Source organism: Alnus glutinosa, chromosome 1 (genome assembly GCF_958979055.1).
Source record: "Alnus glutinosa chromosome 1, dhAlnGlut1.1, whole genome shotgun sequence".
NCBI classification, from domain to species: Eukaryota; Viridiplantae; Streptophyta; class Magnoliopsida; order Fagales; family Betulaceae; genus Alnus; species Alnus glutinosa.
The window spans coordinates 41,522,615-41,541,929 of NC_084886.1; the positions used below are offsets into that span (position 1 = coordinate 41,522,615).

The window sequence follows — 19,315 nt, forward strand, 5'->3', positions numbered from 1 at the left end:
CTTTGACCCGAAAACTGCAGCCGCCTCCTTCTTTCTCCTTCATTTCGCCGGCCGCTCTTCCACACTGCCACCTCATGCAGCGGCCACGAAGGGCCGCTGCTCAGCAGACACGGCGACCCACGTCGCCGTTTGTTTGCGGGCCGCCAGTCGTGGTGACGGGGAGAGGCCAGCCTCTCCTCACACTGAACGACGCCGGCCACGAAGAGGACCGGCGCCTACTGCATTCGGGTTTCTCCGGTGTTGGAAGGGAGGAGCAATCGGCCGGAGTTCACGGTGGGTTTCACGGCAGCACTGCAAGTTTCGGTTTCATGCTGGACTACTTGATGTACGTGGCATATAGGCCACATATATAGAAGATATGTCCTATATGCCACAGGCCCACATATATGTAGCAGGAAGATTGGTGGATGCAATTGATTTTGGATGAGAAATGGTCTAGAGGTATATTCCTCTTGCACAAATAACACACAGGAAGATTGGTGGATGCAATTGATTTTGGATAGCGTAGCTAAATCCTCCAATAGCATGCATGCCATGGCAATTGGCAAGGGAATCTCACTCACCGATACCCCTACTCTCCCTTTTTAGTCTTTCACATACCACCTCTTCATTGAATACAATTCCAATTTTCTCCTCAAGTCTTGGAGAAAATGGCAGTGGCGGCCGATGGCCTGATTTCCCTCTCAGCCGCCTCCCGGTTGCGTGGAGCGACAGGGTTGGCTGGGAGGAACTGGGGCCTTGTAAAGTTTTGTGATGGAGAAATGATGGGGAAGAAGCTGAAGCTGAAGCTGACACAGTTCCAGCAAGGAGGTGGTGGTGGCAGTGGCAATAACAACGTTAAGCAACATGTTTGCATGTCTCTAACTACCAATGTAGCAGGCGAGTCCAAGGTGAACTTACCTCAAACACTCTCACACAAACGTGCTGTCTAGCACATACTTCTTACAGAGAAAAAATAACGTATTTGGGTTGTTAAATACTGTTGCTAGCTCAGATTATTTGTTGTTGACATTGCAATGTTCTGTATCGAACAGGGCCTACCATTTTGTTTTTGTAAGATTTTAAAACCTGTTTTGTGAAATAGCAGTGACCCCTCTCCGCCTGAAACCCACTGAACGCTTGCACACTTTTTGCACTGACCCGAAACTTGCAGAACCTTGAAATTTGAAACCACCATGAACTCCGGCCAACAGCTCCTCACTTCCAGCACCAGCGAAATCCGCATAAAGCTGAGCGGATTTTCCCGCCCCATGCAGTAGACGCCGGCGTCGTTCCGTATAAGGAGAGACCGCTTCCAGCAGCCTCTCCCCGTCACCAGAGCTGGCGGCCGGGTTTCTGGGTAAACGGAGACCCAGCGTGGCCGCTGCATAAGGTGGCAGCGTGATGAGGAAGCTCGGCCGGCGTTCATGGTGAAGAAAAAGAAAAAGAAAAACTGAGAAAGAGGAAGAAGACAACAGCGCAGAAGCTCAAAAGTTTTCGGGTCAAAATTAAAGGTTTTAGTTTTCGGGTTAACAGGTTGGGCATCCGGGTAGGATTTCATACCCATGCAGGCTTCCGGGTAATTAAGTGGGCTGACCATAGCAAAAGAGAATGACCCAGCCCGATTCAGTTTTATAAAAAAAAGAAACCCAAAAATCGCAAGTGGCCCACCCGGATTTCAATGCCCCAGAAGCCAGGTCTATATAAGTAGCCCATATGAGATTAGAACTTAGACCTTAAAAGTGTTAAGCTTTAAACCATCAAGCTATGCTAGGTCGCATTTATATTAAAGTTTTTTTCTACTTATAATTTTTATTGTTCAGTATTAAAATTATTATTTGTTTAACACATAAATTTAGGAATATTCTTTTACAATTATATTTTTTAATATAAATTATTGCATGATGCCTAGACCTAAGAATAATTAACTGAGCCATATATATTGGAGTATGTTTATAGTGCTATCCAAGAGTGTCATTTCTGTCTAAGGAAAGTCTTGGGATTTAAGAGTGTCATTTGTGACCCCCTTCACTTTTATGGGAACTCACCTGGTTGTACCTTGAAAATACTATTTACCCCATTTTCATATTGGTTTATTTTATTTCTAGAGCTATTTTTGGGCATCTATACAGTTATTAGATGTTAATGAAGTCGTAATTATCATAATAATTTTGGGAGAGCCACAACATCCAAATTTTATAATGATAATTGCATCAAGATTGCACACATGAACTTCTTAAAAAATTTTATTAGATGTTCATGAATTGCATCGTGATTATCATGATAATATTGGGAAAGCCACGACATCCCGATTTTATACATGATAATTCCTGCATATTGATGCTGGCGTAAAGCAGAGTCTTGTAAATGAAAAATGCTTTTGTTAAGGCATTGGAGATTGAAATATATCTCCATAAAGAAAATAAAAGGTCGATAAATGATAATTTACTGACTTAGGTACTTGTGTGGACTGCATAAGAGAAAGCATACCAACAAGACCACTAAATGTGCCGAAGAGAGTTTTTTGAGATTCTTGAGATCATGCACACTGATAAGTGTTGACCTTTACATACTCATTGCCTAAATGGTCAGAGATTTTTTATATTTCTTTTAAGCGATGACCATATAAGATTTATGTATCTCTATCTTCTAAATAATAAGGCTGAGGTATTGAATGCTTTCAATACCTATATGGTAGAAAGAAGAGAAACAACATGAAAAGAAAATGAAGATCATAAGATCTGATATAGGTAAAGAGAATTATGGTAGGTATACCGTACACACAAACAAAAGGGAAATGATTAGTATTACTAATATGCTATTACCCTTATGGAGTGAATCCTTGAAAACCGTTGTGTAAATGTTAAATATGATTCCACCTAAGGTTGTCCTTAAAACACCTTTTAAATTATGAAATAGATGGAAACCGAGTTTAAAACACTTACACATATAGGGTTGCCCTGTTAAAGTGAGGATTTACCATCCTCACTTAAGGAAATTATATCAAGGACAACTAACGGATTTTTTATAGTCTATGCAGTAAACTTGAAAGGGTTTTAGGTTTTATTATCATTCATATAATCCTAGAGTTGTTGATTGCAAAATTTCTGTAGGATGTTAAACCTAGTGGGAGTGCTTATCCTCAAAGGTTTTACTTAGAGAAAGCACGAGAGCTGACTGAAGCTCCTTCACATGAAGGATGTTTGATTGTACTTATGGAAGTCAAATTGATTACCCTGAGCTACAATCGGTCTTAGCATTGTCAACTCATGAAAAACAGGTTTAGTATGAATCTACTCAGACTTTGTAAAATGCAGATGAATTAGAATTAAGAAGATCCTATAAAATAAGGAGATCAGCAATTTCTAGTGATTATGTTGTATACCTCAAGAGTTTGATTTTGATGTTGGACCTAAGGATGATCCAAATATGTTTTCACAAGCCATGAGTAGGGATAACTCCACATTGTGGTACAATTCCATGAAGGAAGAGATGGAATCCATGGCTAAAAATCAAGTCTAGGATCACGTTGACTTACCAAAGGAAGCAGTAGCCATAGGTTGCAAATGGGTTCATAAACCCAAAGGGATGTTTTCGGTAATGTTGAACGATATAAAGCTAGACTTATAGCCAATAATTTTACTCAAAAGGAAGGTGTTGATTATCATGAAACATTCTCTTTAGTATCAAAGAAGGATTCATAATCATGGCATTAGTAGCTCATTTTGACCTATAGCTATATCAAATGGATGTGACAACAACTTTCCTAAATAAGGATCTTAAAGATAAGGTTTACATGAGATAACCTAAAGGTTTTATAGATAACATTCAGAATGCTTGCAAATTAAAGAAATATATTTATGGGCTGAGATAGGTCTCCCGTCGATGGTATACAAAATTCTTTACAAGGTTAGTATATATACCTTAAGGTCAGTGGGAGCAAAGTAACATTTCTAGTCCTATATGCAAATATTGTTTTGCAAGTTGTGATTTAGGTTTGTTACATTAAGTTCTTCTCACAAAACTTTGAAATGAATGATTTGGGTGAAACCTCTTATGTCTTTGACATAAAGATTCACAGAAACATAAATTAAAGAATGTTAACACAGTTTCAGAAGGCCTACATTGAAAAAGTTTTGGGAAGATTTAGAATGAATGATTTTTTACCTCCAGTAGCAACTAGAAGGGATAAATTCAATACAGATTAATATCCCCAAAATGTATTGGAACAAGAGAAGGTGAAAAGTCTTTTGTAAACATCTGCAATATGCAACCTAATGCAAGCACAAATCTGCAATAGACCTAAACACTTACCATTTAGAGGTGGTTGGTTGTTTATATTGATTTGAATTTTGCTAAATGTGTAGATAGTAGAAAGTTTATTTCATGATATATTTTCTTATTGTTAAAAGGCTTATATCCTAGCGATGCAATTAGCAGATTACGGTTGCTATGTCTACCATGAAAGCTAAACTTATTACATGCTGTGAATTCACTCCACAGGCATGATAGATGGGACATTTTGTTAAAGGTCTCAAGATTATTCTGTAGTTTTCTTTTATAAGAATAATGAGTAGAAGCAGAAGTAAATCTATCGATATCAAGTATCTCAGTACGAGAGAGAACATTAAGAAACATAAAGTGTCTATTTAGCATATAAGCACTAAATTAATGATTGCTGATCCCATGACTAATAGGTTACTGGTAAAGAAAGTATAAAGTCATGTGGAGTATATGCAACTCATTAATTCATTTTGTTTTGTTTCTCTCTATTTGGTCTATATAGACATAAAGTTATTATTATAAAGTTTTTTGCGAACATTTATTGTTTTTATTCATGGAGATAAATAAAGTTAGACCCGAATAACTTATAGGAAGTTTATTCATAAAGACTAATTACCCATATGGTACTCATATAAGGACTGTTACACATTGTGATACATGGAAGGGATGACCTATCATATAATGGTTTTATCGCTATGATTCATGTGAAACATTTCTTAGTTGAGTTGGGGGGATTCTGTAAGTAGTTGGCCACACTAAATAACCTAACACCATGCGGACATGTGTCATAAAGGCTAAGTGGGAGAATGTAAGATTTTATCTTCTATATATGGCCTATATGCCATATGTATATATAATTTATTATATTTAATAATAAATTGTGTATACTGTGTACGGTATGGTAATTTAATTGTGTAATGGAATCAAATAAAATTAATTGTTATTGGCATTAATTTGTAAATTAATATCAAATCAATTTAATTAATTATTCCATTAATATCAAACCAATTTTGAGGGTCCCTGACCTAGCCTATAAATAAAGAGCATGTGTACTCCATCAGTACAGCATTCAGCCATAGGCATAGGTCAGAAGATACCTCTTATTATTTTATTTTCAAAAGTTCTTAAAAACACTTAAGCAAAGATGGCTGGAGGTAACCTTAAGGGTTTGTTTGGTAAGTAATTGGGTTGAGGAATATTTGTGTATTGTATAGTAAAAAGTGATTGATGTGATATAAAATTTGAGAATGTTTTATAGAAAAGTGAAAAAGTTTTGTTTTGTAGTGGATTTTTTTATTTGAATAATAATAAAAAATTATTGATGTGATATAAAAAGTGTAAAAAAGTTAGAATGTTTTTTATTTGATATTTTTGAAAGAAGTGAAAAGAAATAGAACGAGAACGAAAATAGTTTGCCAAACTAGCCCTAAATCATTTCTTTTATTTTCCATTGCGTATTGTTTAGCATAATAATTATGTTTATGTTAACAATTTTGAAGTGGCAAACACAGATTGAAATTTACAGTAATTACTTGCCTAAATTGTTAGTAATTTGGACAACTAATGTGAAAGAACATAGCATCATTTATTCAAATAAATTTTGGGCTGATCCGTCACTTATTCAGACACACAAATCTCATGTGAGTTCTCTTAGATTACTTGTCAAAATTGCTAACGCTTCAGACAAGTAATTGTTATGGATCTTAATTTGACAAACACCTTGTTGGTGGATAATCAATTGTTATTCAGGATTTACGTCCAAAAAAATAGAACCTCTCAAGAGTCGAGATCCTCTCTCCAAAACAGAGTGATGCACTAGGCCTGTTCTGTCCCAAACAATGTGATGCACTAGGCCAATGTCAATGACTCAGTGACGGCACTTTTCTGTTGTGCTTTTGGGCTTGAGATTTCTTGTTTTTGAATTAAACACAAGCCCATTTCCACTCCATCATCCAAAACATCCTCCATCTGATATGTTTACTTCTAAGAACCAAAAAACAAAAAAGTTAAAGTAAAACACCCAAATCACGATCTTGAAAGAACTATTATGTGGTTTAGATTTTGAGCGTAGATAATGTTACCTCATTTAACATACTGTAGCAACATAATATACACTATTTTGTAAAATTTAACTCTTTTAGTTAATTGTTCACATTATGGGGTCTGTTGCAGTTGAGGGACCTAGAGATGGAAAAGCGGGACGCACGAACCGTTGTGGCAATTATACTCGGAGGAGGGGCTGGCACCCGCCTTTTCCCACTCACCAAGCGTCGTGCCAAACCTGCTGTAAGTCTTCCTTCTCCACACTTTTCATGTTCATCATGGCTTGGTTTGTGCTTATGAACATGTTCATATATAAGCCTCTACAACTTCATACATATATATATTTATTGGTTAGTCATGATTTGCATTGCTATTTCCTGTTAATGTAGGTTCCCATTGGAGGATCATACAGGCTAATTGATGTGCCAATGAGCAACTGCATCAACTGTGGGATCAACAAAGTCTATATTCTCACTCAATTCAACTCAGCATCACTCAATAGGCATATTTCGCGTGCTTACAACTTTGGCGGCGGAGTTAACTTTGGAGACGGTTTTTGCGAGGTACAAATACACCCACAAAAACTAGCTTGGTTATGTTTAAAATGAACAAGGTTCATGTGAAATAAAAAGGGAGGGTCTAGAAGGAGACATATCTAAAAGGCTGTTTCGTTTCATTCCATGGCAGGTTCTTGCTGCCACTCAAACTCCAGGAGAGGCTGGTAAAAAGTGGTTTCAGGGCACTGCAGATGCTGTACGACAGTTCCATTGGCTCTTTGAGGTAATTCATATTTATGTTTAGTTTAATTACACTAAGAAACTTTAATTTAAAATTGTTCTTCCATGTATGTATGTTGTCTAGTTTATGCTATTTTGACAACTTTACTATCGCAAATTTGCTACTGTATAATGGGTTGGCCATAGAGATCAGATCAATTGTGAAGAAAGACTCTAAGAAATTGTAGGTACCAGTGAGAAACTGATGTATCCCTCTAGGACAGTTAAATTCATTCTTTTTTCCTTGCCTCAAACCAATGTTTCTGTGTTTTGCTTGATGAGTTTTGGTCGTCTCATGTTTAGTAATATACTTTGTTATTCATAAAAAAATGATGTAATCCTATAGTTAAATTTTACACTGAAACAATTGGAAGACGCACGAACATCCAAATTTGTCATATAAAAGGTTTCAATCATCTACAATTAAGCACACAGAGCTTTAGTTGAAAACTCAAACAACACAGAATGCGTGTAAGGCTTTCCTTTGCTACACGACAATCGACATAATGAAAAGAAATTAGGAAAATGAAACAACACAACACACAGATCTTTGTCATTTCATAATCAGGTAAAACCAAAGATTTCTTCGATGAAATGTCTGAGTGGAAATGGGTATATAAATTAATCAACGGAAATTAGTGGGTGCACATTGAAACCAATGATGTATTAAAGAGATTTTGGAGGTTATATAGGCAGAGAGACAGATTTTGGTCAAGTAAATAACTTACGAGTTTCTCTACTTCTGTAGTATGATGGAAATTTATGTTGCATTAATGCCTTATTTCCCCACTTTTCAATGGGATCTTGTAGATCATCTCCACCTTAGATCTATGTATAAAAACATTTTAACCAGTACAACTAAATATAGGGCTGCATTTAAACATCCAATTGCAATTGGATGGCAACTTTGTCGTGTATACTGCATCTGTAAGTGAAGACATTTGTACCCCAGCTGAGAATAAGTAAAATTTTGACAGATTTTGAATCTGTCATCACAAATATGTTTGATGGATTCTTTTTATGTCATGGTCCTATTGGTAATGTAAGATCTATATTAAAAAGACAAAATAAAAAATAAATTAAAAAGAAAAAAGTTCTAGGGGCAATTCCAACTTCACTGACCATGCAAATTTTCTTGCCCTGCCACTTTTTCTTTCAATTTCATTACCTCGAAGAATAAACATAGAAGCAAGACAGCCTAAATGTGGAAGTATGAAAGGTATGACATTTTTTAATATGTTTTCTGTGCTATAGGATGCAAGGAGTAAGGCGATTGAGGATGTGCTGATTCTTTCAGGGGATCACTTATATAGGATGGACTACATGGACTTTGTTCAAGTAAGGCAATGCATAAAGTTCACTTAAATAGTGTTTTAGCTTACTCATGTTTGTAGATACATTCTCAAACATTATGATTCATCTCTTCATTTGCAGAATCATCGGCAAAGTGGTGCGGATATCTCCATCTCTTGTCTACCAATGGATGACAGGTATGTTATGTTTTATCAAAGTTTCCGAGTGGGGCTTCTTACACATTTATAGCTAAACCGTATAACCCTCATAAAATTAGCTTGGCTGGTCATTTCCAATTAATAACACTCAGCTAGTGTAGGTGCATAAGAAGAGTGTTTTCTAGTTCATAATACAATGTTATGCCCTTACAATAATTTCTTCTACTTTGTTGATAGCCGTGCTTCAGATTTTGGTCTAATGAAGATAGACAACAAAGGAAGGATCCTTTCATTCAGTGAAAAGCCTAAGGGAAAGGACCTGAAGGCAATGGTAATCCCTTTATTTTCCTCCGCTTTTTGACTTTGTTTTTTCACGACCTGACAAATATATTGTTGGGTTTTTTTTTTTTTTGGAAGATTGTAGTCTAGATGGTAATGATTAAAATCATGATATCATGCCAAATTTGAATGGTTTAGGAACTCCAGAAACTATGCTAACTTCACTATATACATCAGGAAGTGGATACAACAGTTTTGGGACTGTCAAAGGAAGAGGCTCTAAAGAAACCATACATTGCTTCCATGGGAGTGTATGTTTTCAAGAAGGAGATACTTTTGAATCTTTTGAGGTATCTAGTACTCGAAAATCTTTAATATTAATGGATTGCGATCAAGTAAAATAAGAAACAGACTCCTTAGTATTTCTTAGTTTCACCTCAAGGAGTTGATATAAAAGCGGAATTGTGTTTAATCAAGTAAATTCTCTCTAAACAACGGAATTGTGTTTAATCGAGTAAATTCTCTCTCTAAACACACACATGAGTTGATATAAAAGCGAAATTGTGTTTAATCAAGTAAATTCTCTCTTTAAACACACACACACACATACACACAAAAATGCCATGGCAAACAAATTCAAAGATATTAATGGCTACAATTATTCTTGAGTCAGATGGCGATTTCCCACTGCAAATGACTTTGGTTCAGAGATAATCCCTGCCTCAGCCAGAGAGTTCTTCATAAAGGTTATCATGTTTTTTGAATGCTGGAATTCTATCTTCCACGAACTATGTGCTTCATGGATAGTGTGTCATACGCACACACAGAACAAACGAACATTATGATGTACTTCATATTCTAACGCTTGTGAAGATCTCATTGTTCATTTTTATGATGTTTAACATTCTTCTTCATTATTTTTCCAGGCTTATCTTTTCAATGATTATTGGGAAGACATAGGGACCATCAGATCCTTCTTTGAGGCAAATCTTGCCCTCACAAAGCATGTAAGTACTATATCTCACTCATTGCTATTAAACTAGCTTCAAGGCTCATGTAGGCTGCTTGAGGAATGAAGGGGATATGGTTCCTATACTATGAAGTCGGCATGAACCTAAGTTGAATATACAACGATTTAGTGCTTTGAGATATAACAGATATAGATTACTCAACCCGGTAAAGCACACAACAGTAACAATGATCAATGTGGAATTATGTATATCTTGATATCTTGCTCATTTATTTCATCCCGGTTATCAAATGAGATATAAAAATATATCCATTAAAGTAATGTTTAACACTAATTTATAGATTCCATGTAGTAATGACAAATTCTCCAAGAAAGCTGCTATTTGTGATTGTTTTCATGTTAATTGCACAGTAGCCATGATTGATGCTCTCATGTTTCAACAGAAGTGCTTTGAGTGTCACATAACATCTTTCTTTGTACTTGATTTTCAGCCGCCAAGGTTTAGTTTTTATGATGCAGCAAAGCCAATGTTTACATCAAGAAGAAACTTACCGCCAACAAAAATTGATAAAAGCAAGGTAAAAGTATATCTCGATTTTTAATTTGCTCTCAAAGCTTTCGAATTTTATGAGTTAAACTTTCAAAGCTACAATAAGACACAAAGTCAATCTGTAATAAACAAGCATATCCCCTGTGTTGAGTTCTTGAAGTAAAACACTTGTGCTCTTTCTCATCAGATAGTTGACTCGATCATATCACATGGAAGTTTCTTAACCAATTGCTTCATAGAGCATAGCGTTGTTGGTATCAGATCCCGAATAAACTCAAATGCTAATCTAAAGGTATGTCAGTAATTTCCATCATTACATTACTCAAATAGCATGTTCTTAGATAATTCCATAATAGAACTATACTGCACTAAATTTTGCAACTAGTGGGAGCTGTCTTCAAAATGTTTGAAAGCACTCTAAATTGTTTTATTGCTTATTGGTTGTAGATTTTGTTGATTAAGATGTCTAAAAATACATCTATTTCCTCAATTTAAAATTGATTACATGTATAAAAAGAAGTATCATTTCTATTCTTCTGCAATATATTCTTGTTTCTGAGATGCAACTTTTACTATGGCCAAATACTTGCAGGATACAGTGATGCTCGGAGCTGACTTCTATGAAACCGACATTGAAGTGGCATCACTTTTAGCTGAAGGAAGAGTTCCAGTTGGAATAGGAGAAAATGCAAAAATCAAGTATAAACAACTTGAACCCCTTTTACACAAACACATACAAATGTAGTCAATATCTTTTACCATTTCTCTTCTTTCTTACATCTCTTCTTACAATGATATGCAGAGAGTGCATCATTGACAAAAATGCCAGAATTGGGAAGAACGTTGTTATTGCAAACTCAGAGGTAGGATTCTACATACCATTTCAATCACAAGGATAACCTAGGAGCTTTGAAACAATCATTTCAATCTTCCATCTTCTCAGCCACATTAATAAGCACATACATAATCTTCTAGTTAAGCCTTCAACCAATTAACTTAATTATAATTTGAGTTTCTGTTTATGTGGAATTACAGGGCATACAAGAGGCTGATAGATCTTCCGAAGGGTTTTACATCCGTTCCGGTATTACTGTCATATTAAAAAATTCGGTAATCGAAGATGGTTTTGTGATATAATACATCAGCCAATTCTGTAAGTCTTTTTTTGAGTGATTAGGAAGGTAAACATGAAAAATGATAACAAAATGAGTCATTATGTTTATTGTATTAATGTGATAAAGACGAAGAAGATCAAATTTAAGTATGATGTGGATGTGCTAATTGTGATAGCCATCCATTTGTGATACTTTTGTTTTTCCTCCATTGTTTATTTTACCATAGGCATAGAACCACTGAAAATGAGAAAAATAAATGCCTTTATTTTTGCACTATCTTCTGCATAATTGATAACAAATTTAAAGAACAAATTAAATGATTCTTAAATATGCATATAAAACTTAACTAATTATTAGTTATCAAAGCATTACTCATATCAGTCCTCATACAACGATTTCCATGCCATGATCCCTCTTCAAAATGCAATTAATCTCACGTTGTCATTGATTTAAGCATAGTTTATCGTCTAAGTTAGAAGTGTACCCTACATCTTGGCCTGAATGACAATTATTATCCATGTAGCGCAATAATGGTATGGGAGCTGATTCTCTACTACCGGAGTAGGATGAACTCGGGTTAATAGGCCAATCTTGGGCCTTAGGGTGCAGGCCGTGTGGGTTTGTCAGTCCATTTCCCAACATGAACCACATAGATTCAAGAAAAAAGAACTTTAGACGTCAACCTAAATAGCCTAAAGTAATTTCATCAAAGATTCAAAAGTAAGAAAGAAATTATAAACCAACGACCATTTTATTGAAATGAAAAGAGCTATAATATTTAAGCCACCATATTTCATTCAACAAAGGACTAATTTGTAATCCTACCCAAAGGAAAAGAAAGACTAGTTTCTCCTAGCAACGATAATAAATTTGAACCCCTTACCACCTGCAAAAGAAACAAGAACTAGAAGATTTATCCCATGATTAACATGAAATTGGAGGTTGCTATAAAGACTTGCACAATTATGATCCAAAAACTGGTCTTAGGTACTTGGGCACATTTTTTTTGCATAAGATTTTTAGGGAGGCATTCTGAACATTGAAAAGAAGAGGTGAAATCAGTTAACCCACATAAATTTGATATTTCCAACCAGTATAAAGAAAATAAACAAGTTGAGGGTATCAATCATCTTGATGTTTGATGGATCATTTCATAGAATACTTTACTAATATGTTTTGCGTGCCACTTTTCTATGCTTCCGTACCAGTTCCAGCAGGAGATGCAAAACATGTTAGAGCACTCATAATGAACTCTTTAAATTTGGTTTTTTTTTCCTAATTATTTAATAAAACACATAAAAATTACCATTAAAAACTTCATCAAAAGTTAAATTTAACATCCGTCAAAATCTCTCTTTAAATCTAAAAAGCCAAAAAGTGAATGTTAAAGTTTTTTTAATATTATTTTTTGCATTGAATGCTTCAAAAAGTTTGGCTTGACTTGAATTTAAATGTATTGAATGATTTTAGTAGTTAACTTTATCAATAAAAAATAGTATTTATTTAAAGTAGATAAACATTTAGAGAATTGTTATTTAATAGTTTTAAAAGGAACCAAGAATTATGTTAACTTATAAGCATGTTGACCATCTAGAAGTTGTTGGATATAAAAACTCAAACTTTGCGGGTTGTAAAGACTCCAGAAAGTCCACTTCATTATATGCCTTTATGTTGGCGGGAGGTGCTATATCATGGAAGAGCACCAAATAGACGATATATAATTGCATCGTCTACTATTGAGACGGAGTTCATATCATGCTTTGAAGCGACTTCATAAGCGAAATGGTTAAGGAATTTTATCACATGGCTTCAAGTTGTGGATTCAATACCCCAGCCATTACGAATTTAGTGTGAAACTTTGGCAAAAGTTTTCTCTTCTAAGAACAACAAAAGTGGGAGCAAAAGCAAACATATTGACATAAAGTATCTTGTTGTTAGAGAGAGAATTAAGGAACAAAAAGTCTATGTAGAGCATACAAGTACAAATTTTATGATTGCATCTCCCATGAAAAAGGGCTCTCAATAAAGATGCTTTTGAAACATGTAGAAAGCATGGGATTAGTGAGATCATTTTATGCTTAATTAAATTCTTGTTGTCTACGGTACTAGTTAATTGTCAAAACAGTATTTTTTTTATTTTTTGTGCACATAAAGTATTTGCTCCTAACATAGTTAGACCCAAAATGACTTATTAGAAGTTATTCATAAAGAATTATGTCAAACATTGTAATACATAAAAAGAAATGTTAATATAAGAACAAAAATGCCATGATTCGTGTATTGTATTTCTCTCTAAGTGAAACTAAAGCTTGAGTAGTTTTTAATTATGACCATATTCATTTTTAGTTACCCAAATAATTTTAAAGATGTGTCATGTAAGCCAGGTGGGAGAATATTAGAACAAATATCTCACATATACTATATATTAAAAGAGTTTACATTAAATTAAAATTTTTTGGTAGTAATTAAAAATATAGATAACTATTAAGATAAAAAGTTGTCTCCCTTGTTGTTTCATCAAGAGAGACAAGGAAGCAACCGTTGATTATGGATAACGGCCTTTGTAACGACCCACCCCCAATGACACAATATTGTCCGCTTTTGGCTCCCCATACCAGACTTCCCAGGAGGTCACCCATCCTGGGATTGCTCTCGCAGCGGCTCGCTTAACTGCGGAGTTCTGATAGGTTCGCTGCCATCACGGCTTTAAAACGCGTTGTGTCATAAAGGGTACATTTATACATATAAGCACATCCTCATTCCCAGGCGATGTGGGACGTCACAATCACCCCCTCTTTGGACCCAGCGTCCCCGCTGGCGTCCCTTATTGGGCTTGTGCACGCTCCCACCATCTCAGGCTGGGCAATGGCTCTGATACCATTTGTAACGACCCACCCCCAATGACACAATATTGTCCGCTTTTGGCTCCCCATACCAGACTTCCCAGGAGGTCACCCATCCTGGGATTGCTCTCGCAGCGGCTCGCTTAACTGCGGAGTTCTGATAGGTTCGTTGCCATCACGGCTTTAAAACGCGTTGTGTCATAAAGGGTACATTTATACATATAAGCACATCCTCATTCCCAGGCGATGTGGGACGTCACAGCCTTGGTCTATTTACAAATAAGCATGTGATTCTCCATCAGTCACAACTTTAACTTGAGAAAAAAATACCCCAAAAACTCTATCTATCACTCTTTATTCAGACATATTGTGAGGGTTTTAAAATTCTGTAAATTCAGACACCTTCAAATCTTAGTTCTTCAATTTAAGTACTTAAAGCGGTATGTGAAAATAAAATTAGACTCCTAAATTAACTGCAACCAAGCATGCAACCGAATATGTAAAGCTATAAAGAAATAGACACAAATATTTGGTTATGAAGTGGAAACTCTTTGCACCAAAGATAAAAATCTCTCTGGCTTAGCCAAACCCAAGAAATCAACTAACAGAAGAAATAACTAGTTACACGACAGTCGTACTCACAATACCTTTACAGTAGTCAAACCTGGAACTCTAAAAAGTACCTATACTTGAACGCCTCTCTACCAAACCCTTCTGAAGAGTTCTTCAATTGATCCCTTTAACTAGAGCTCTTCTCTAATTAGACTTCCAACGGTTACAACACAAATAACTCTAAGAGAAATAGTACTTAAAACAATTTCTTCCTAAACTCTATTCTCTTAGCACACTGGAATTCTATTCAAAATCCTTAAAGAAACAATGCTTAGAAGCCCATTTAAATAGGCTTTAGAAATTCTAATTCTACTCAAATTCGGATTTCTTCTTGGCAGCGTTCGGACAGGTCATACCCCGTCTGAACGGGCAACAACAAACCCTATGTTTTGTTGAAGGGTGTCAAGACGACTTGACCTAGCGTCCGGACGATTGCATGGAAAAGCTTATCCGTCCACAGTCTTCACTTTTGCGTTCAGACATCCTTGCAAACAGGTGCTCTCGGTGGTTTGCGTCTGCTAGGCCGTCGGGACAGGTTGTGAGCAGGAGCTCTATGTGGTTCACGTCCATCGGGCCATCTGGACAGGTATCAAATACTGACTTTCTGTGACTTGCGTCCGGACGCTGCTTCTAGCTGTCCGGACGGTCTGCAGTGAAAACCAACTTTGTTGAGCTGTAAAGTCTCCAGAGTATTTCTTTCACCAGAACCTATCATTCTTAGTGATATTTTGTGCAGATCTTGCCTTGTTCAGCTCTTTCCATTCTGAAATAAATCTTCTGGAAATACAGTGTCCCTTATATGGTAGTGTTTTTGTCAATAGAATGCAGCCAATAAAAATAAACCAACAGTATGTATTTTTGTGATTCTCTTTTATGTTCATACGTTACTCTTTTCTCCCAACATTTTGCACAATTTGCTTGTTTTTAACCTTCTTGCTAAAAATCATACTTGAGAAGCCAAACAAGATCATAAGGAATCATACCCTCACACAAGACCAAAAATCAGAAGGCAACACCTTAGAATATTCCTTGATTCGTAATTTAATGCCTAGTGTGAGGACAACTCAGTATTTGCACATATTTGGTCTAGAAGGCCTAAAAAACACACATGAAGATTGGTGGATGCAATTGATTTTGGATAGCGTGGCTAAATCCTCCAATAGCATGCATGCCGTGGCAATTGGCAAGCGAATCTCCCACACCGATAACCCTAGTTTCCCTTTTTAGTCTTTCACATACGACCTCTTTATTGAATACAATTCCAATTTTCTCCTCAAGTCTTGGAGAAAATGATAGTGGCGGCCGATGGTCGGATTTCCCTCTCAGCCGCCGCCCGGTTGCGTGGAGTGACAGGGTTGACTGGGAGGAACTGGGGCCTTGTAAATTTTTGTAATGGAGAAATGATGGGGAAGAAGCTGAAGCTGAAGTTAACACAGTTTCAGCAAAGAGGTGGTGGCGGTGGCAATAACAATGTTAAGCAACAACAATGTTAAGCAACATGTTTTCATGTCTCTGACTACCAATGTAGCAGGCGAGTCCAAGGTGAGCTTACCTCAAACACTCTCGCACAAGCGTGCTGTCTGGCACATACCTCTTACAGAGAAAACATAACGTATTTGGGTAGTTAAATTCCATTACAAGGTGAGCTTACCTCAAACACTCTCGCACAAGCGTGCTGTCTGGCACATACCTCTTACAGAGAAAACATAACGTATTTGGGTAGTTAAATTCCACTATGGGAAAACATAACATATTTGCCTGATGGCGGCCAACACCCTATGGCGAACATCGTGTGGTGGCCTCAAGACCACCAAAAGTTCTTGTGGCCCTATGGTGGGCACCAGACATGGTGACTGCCAGTCAAATTTAGCAGTTTGACAACCATCGCTAGGGCCGCTAGATCACCACCATAATAGTGGCACCGTCAGCGTGGTGTAACCCACCATGATTCTCAATTTTTAATTTTTACAAAACATTCTTCAAAACTTTACCAAATCAATTCTCAATATATACCTTTTTCAAAACACTTCTCAAAACTTTACCACGAGTTTGGATGATTATTGCGTTTAAATCTCCCATGTCATAATTTTTTTGAACTGACAGTAAAGATTTTCCATGGATATAAATTTAGTATCGAACCATTTATTTAATTGTCTATTGTTTGTGGTTGTGTCGTTCTTTTTAGAGATATGTTACATGTACATCTTTTTTCGAAATCAACCATTGGATCTGTAAGACCTACATGTGGGTTTTTGTGAGTTCTACAAATTCAATGATTAATTTAGAAAGGAAATATACAGGATATGTACAATAGATGTACAAATATCATTTCTCTTCTTTTATATGACGTACACTTTATTTACTTGTTACTTATTTATTATCAATACTTGATTGTTTATTTGTTTATTCAAGTAGTTGATAAATCAATTAGCAATGGACTATATACACAGAGAGATATGATATGCTTACAACTTCTGTACAACTCCAACAACTTTTTAAAATCAACTATTGGATATGTAAGATCCACATGTAGGAAAACAGATCCAATGGTTAATTTGAAAAAGAAGAAAAAAAAAAAAAAAAAAAAAAAAAAAAAAGAAAAGAAAAGAAAAGAAAAGAAAAGGTTATTGAAGTTGTACAAGAGTTGTGTAAAGTTAGAAGCTATGAAAATTAGCCATGCTATATATATATATATATAAAACTCAAGTTTGGAGCTTCATAACCTGAAGGAAAAGTCAACATGTGAAGTTAGAAGATGACACTAAACAAGTCAAGTGTGATTAAATGAGGAAAAAATAGACCAAAAGTGAAAATGGAGCAGAAAAGTGAGTAAAGAGATCGAGAGAAGAAGTGTTAAAGAAATGTGATGGTACCAAAGATGTCAGAGATGGAGAGGATGGCAAGCTTGGAGTCAAGGGAGCCAACGACGTAGGTGCTGAGGCCGTTGAGCTATACTACATGGCCGGTGCCGGCGCTTGGGTTTAAGATCGGCGGGTTGGCACAGCACTGAGTGCCCGACATTCTCATTTTTCTTTGTTTATATGCAAACGCTAGACGCTATATAGTAAGGGTCTAGTGGATTTGGTTTGATATTTTATAATAGGAAAAACTACACTTTACCCCCTCAGAGTTTCACCGCTTTTTCAATCTTGCCTCCAAAGTGAAAAAATTTGCAATGCACCAAACTAAGTTTCCAAAATTTTTAATGTAGCCATTCCGTTAGATGATTCTGTGTTACCTGACGAAAAATACCGCACGTGCGCCGCACGTGTGATTTTTGGTCTTGACTTCAACAAATTGCTCCCAATTTCACCCGCTACATTTTCGAAAATCACAAAAACTTAAACTCACTCACGCTGCAATCTGGCTAGAACGGCGTAGCTCCTCGGACAAGAATCTTGGTCCAATACTGAAACGATAGAAAGGGACTTGTGCGTCCGGAGAGAAGTTCGCGGCGAGTAATTGCAATCAGAATCTGATCGGTGCAACGTTCTTCATCAAAGATCATGAGGCCTCAGGTGCAACTCCGGCGTGCTGTCGATTACAATGATAAACGATACGATGGAGTATAGATCTCCGAGAGACGCCAATAGCCATGGGACCCACATGATGTCCACCGCCGCCAGACGATACGCACTCTAGGCCAGCATGGGTGGGTATGCTACCGGAATTACAAAAGGCGTGGCTCTGAAAGTGAGACTCGCGGTCTACAAGGTTTGCTGGAAGGACTTCGGCTACTTTGACTCCGATGTCCTCTCCACCTTCGACACCCTAGTCTTTGACAGTGTCTACGTCATCTCAATCTCCATCGGCAGCGGAGACGGTGTCTCTTCCCCGTACTATCTCAATCCTATCGCAATCGAAGCTTTCGACGTCGTTTCCAGAGGTGTCTTTGTGTCGTCCTTCGCTGGAAATGAAGGCCCCAGTGCAATGACGGTGACAAACCTCGCTTCCTGGCTTATGACGGTCGGCGCAAGCATCATAGACCGTAGCTTTCCAGTGGTCGTCATCCTCAAAGACAGGTGAAAAACTGAGGCCATTTTGGTGAAGTCGGGACCAAAAATCACACGTACATCACTTTCCGTTAGGGAACACGAAATCATCTAACGGAATGGCTACATTGCAAATTTTAAAAACTTGGTTAGAGTGCATTACAAATTTTTTCACTTTTAAAACAAGATTGAAAAAGCAATGAAACGTTGGAGATAAAGTGTATTTTTTTTGGATAAGTGAAAAAAAAAAAAATAGAGAGAGAGAGTTGGGAATGTTTGCCAAATACTCCATTGTGTTCGGATAAATTATATGGGTGGAGATAATTTATATAGTAATTATAGTCATTGTGTTAGTGTATATGTGCGCGCAATTTTTTTTTCTTTTTTTTTTCTTCATAAAATAATAGATTGACGAATTACA

At 36.5% G+C, this 19,315-nt stretch overlaps 1 protein-coding gene across 1 annotated transcript; it reads left to right on the forward strand.

Annotated features, from left to right (window-relative positions):
- The first annotated feature begins 433 nt into the window (after positions 1-433).
- On the forward strand, positions 434-11,638 carry LOC133881933 (glucose-1-phosphate adenylyltransferase large subunit 3, chloroplastic/amyloplastic). The gene is made up of 15 exons (XM_062321015.1): positions 434-890; positions 6,436-6,549; positions 6,696-6,869; positions 6,994-7,086; positions 8,337-8,420; positions 8,517-8,572; positions 8,771-8,864; positions 9,050-9,162; positions 9,486-9,558; positions 9,739-9,819; positions 10,274-10,360; positions 10,520-10,624; positions 10,925-11,031; positions 11,135-11,195; positions 11,368-11,638. Exons 1-15 carry the CDS (start codon positions 651-653, stop codon positions 11,467-11,469), a joined length of 1,584 nt encoding a protein of 527 aa, XP_062176999.1. The 5' UTR covers positions 434-650; the 3' UTR covers positions 11,470-11,638.
- Positions 11,639-19,315: the final 7,677 nt, after the last annotated feature.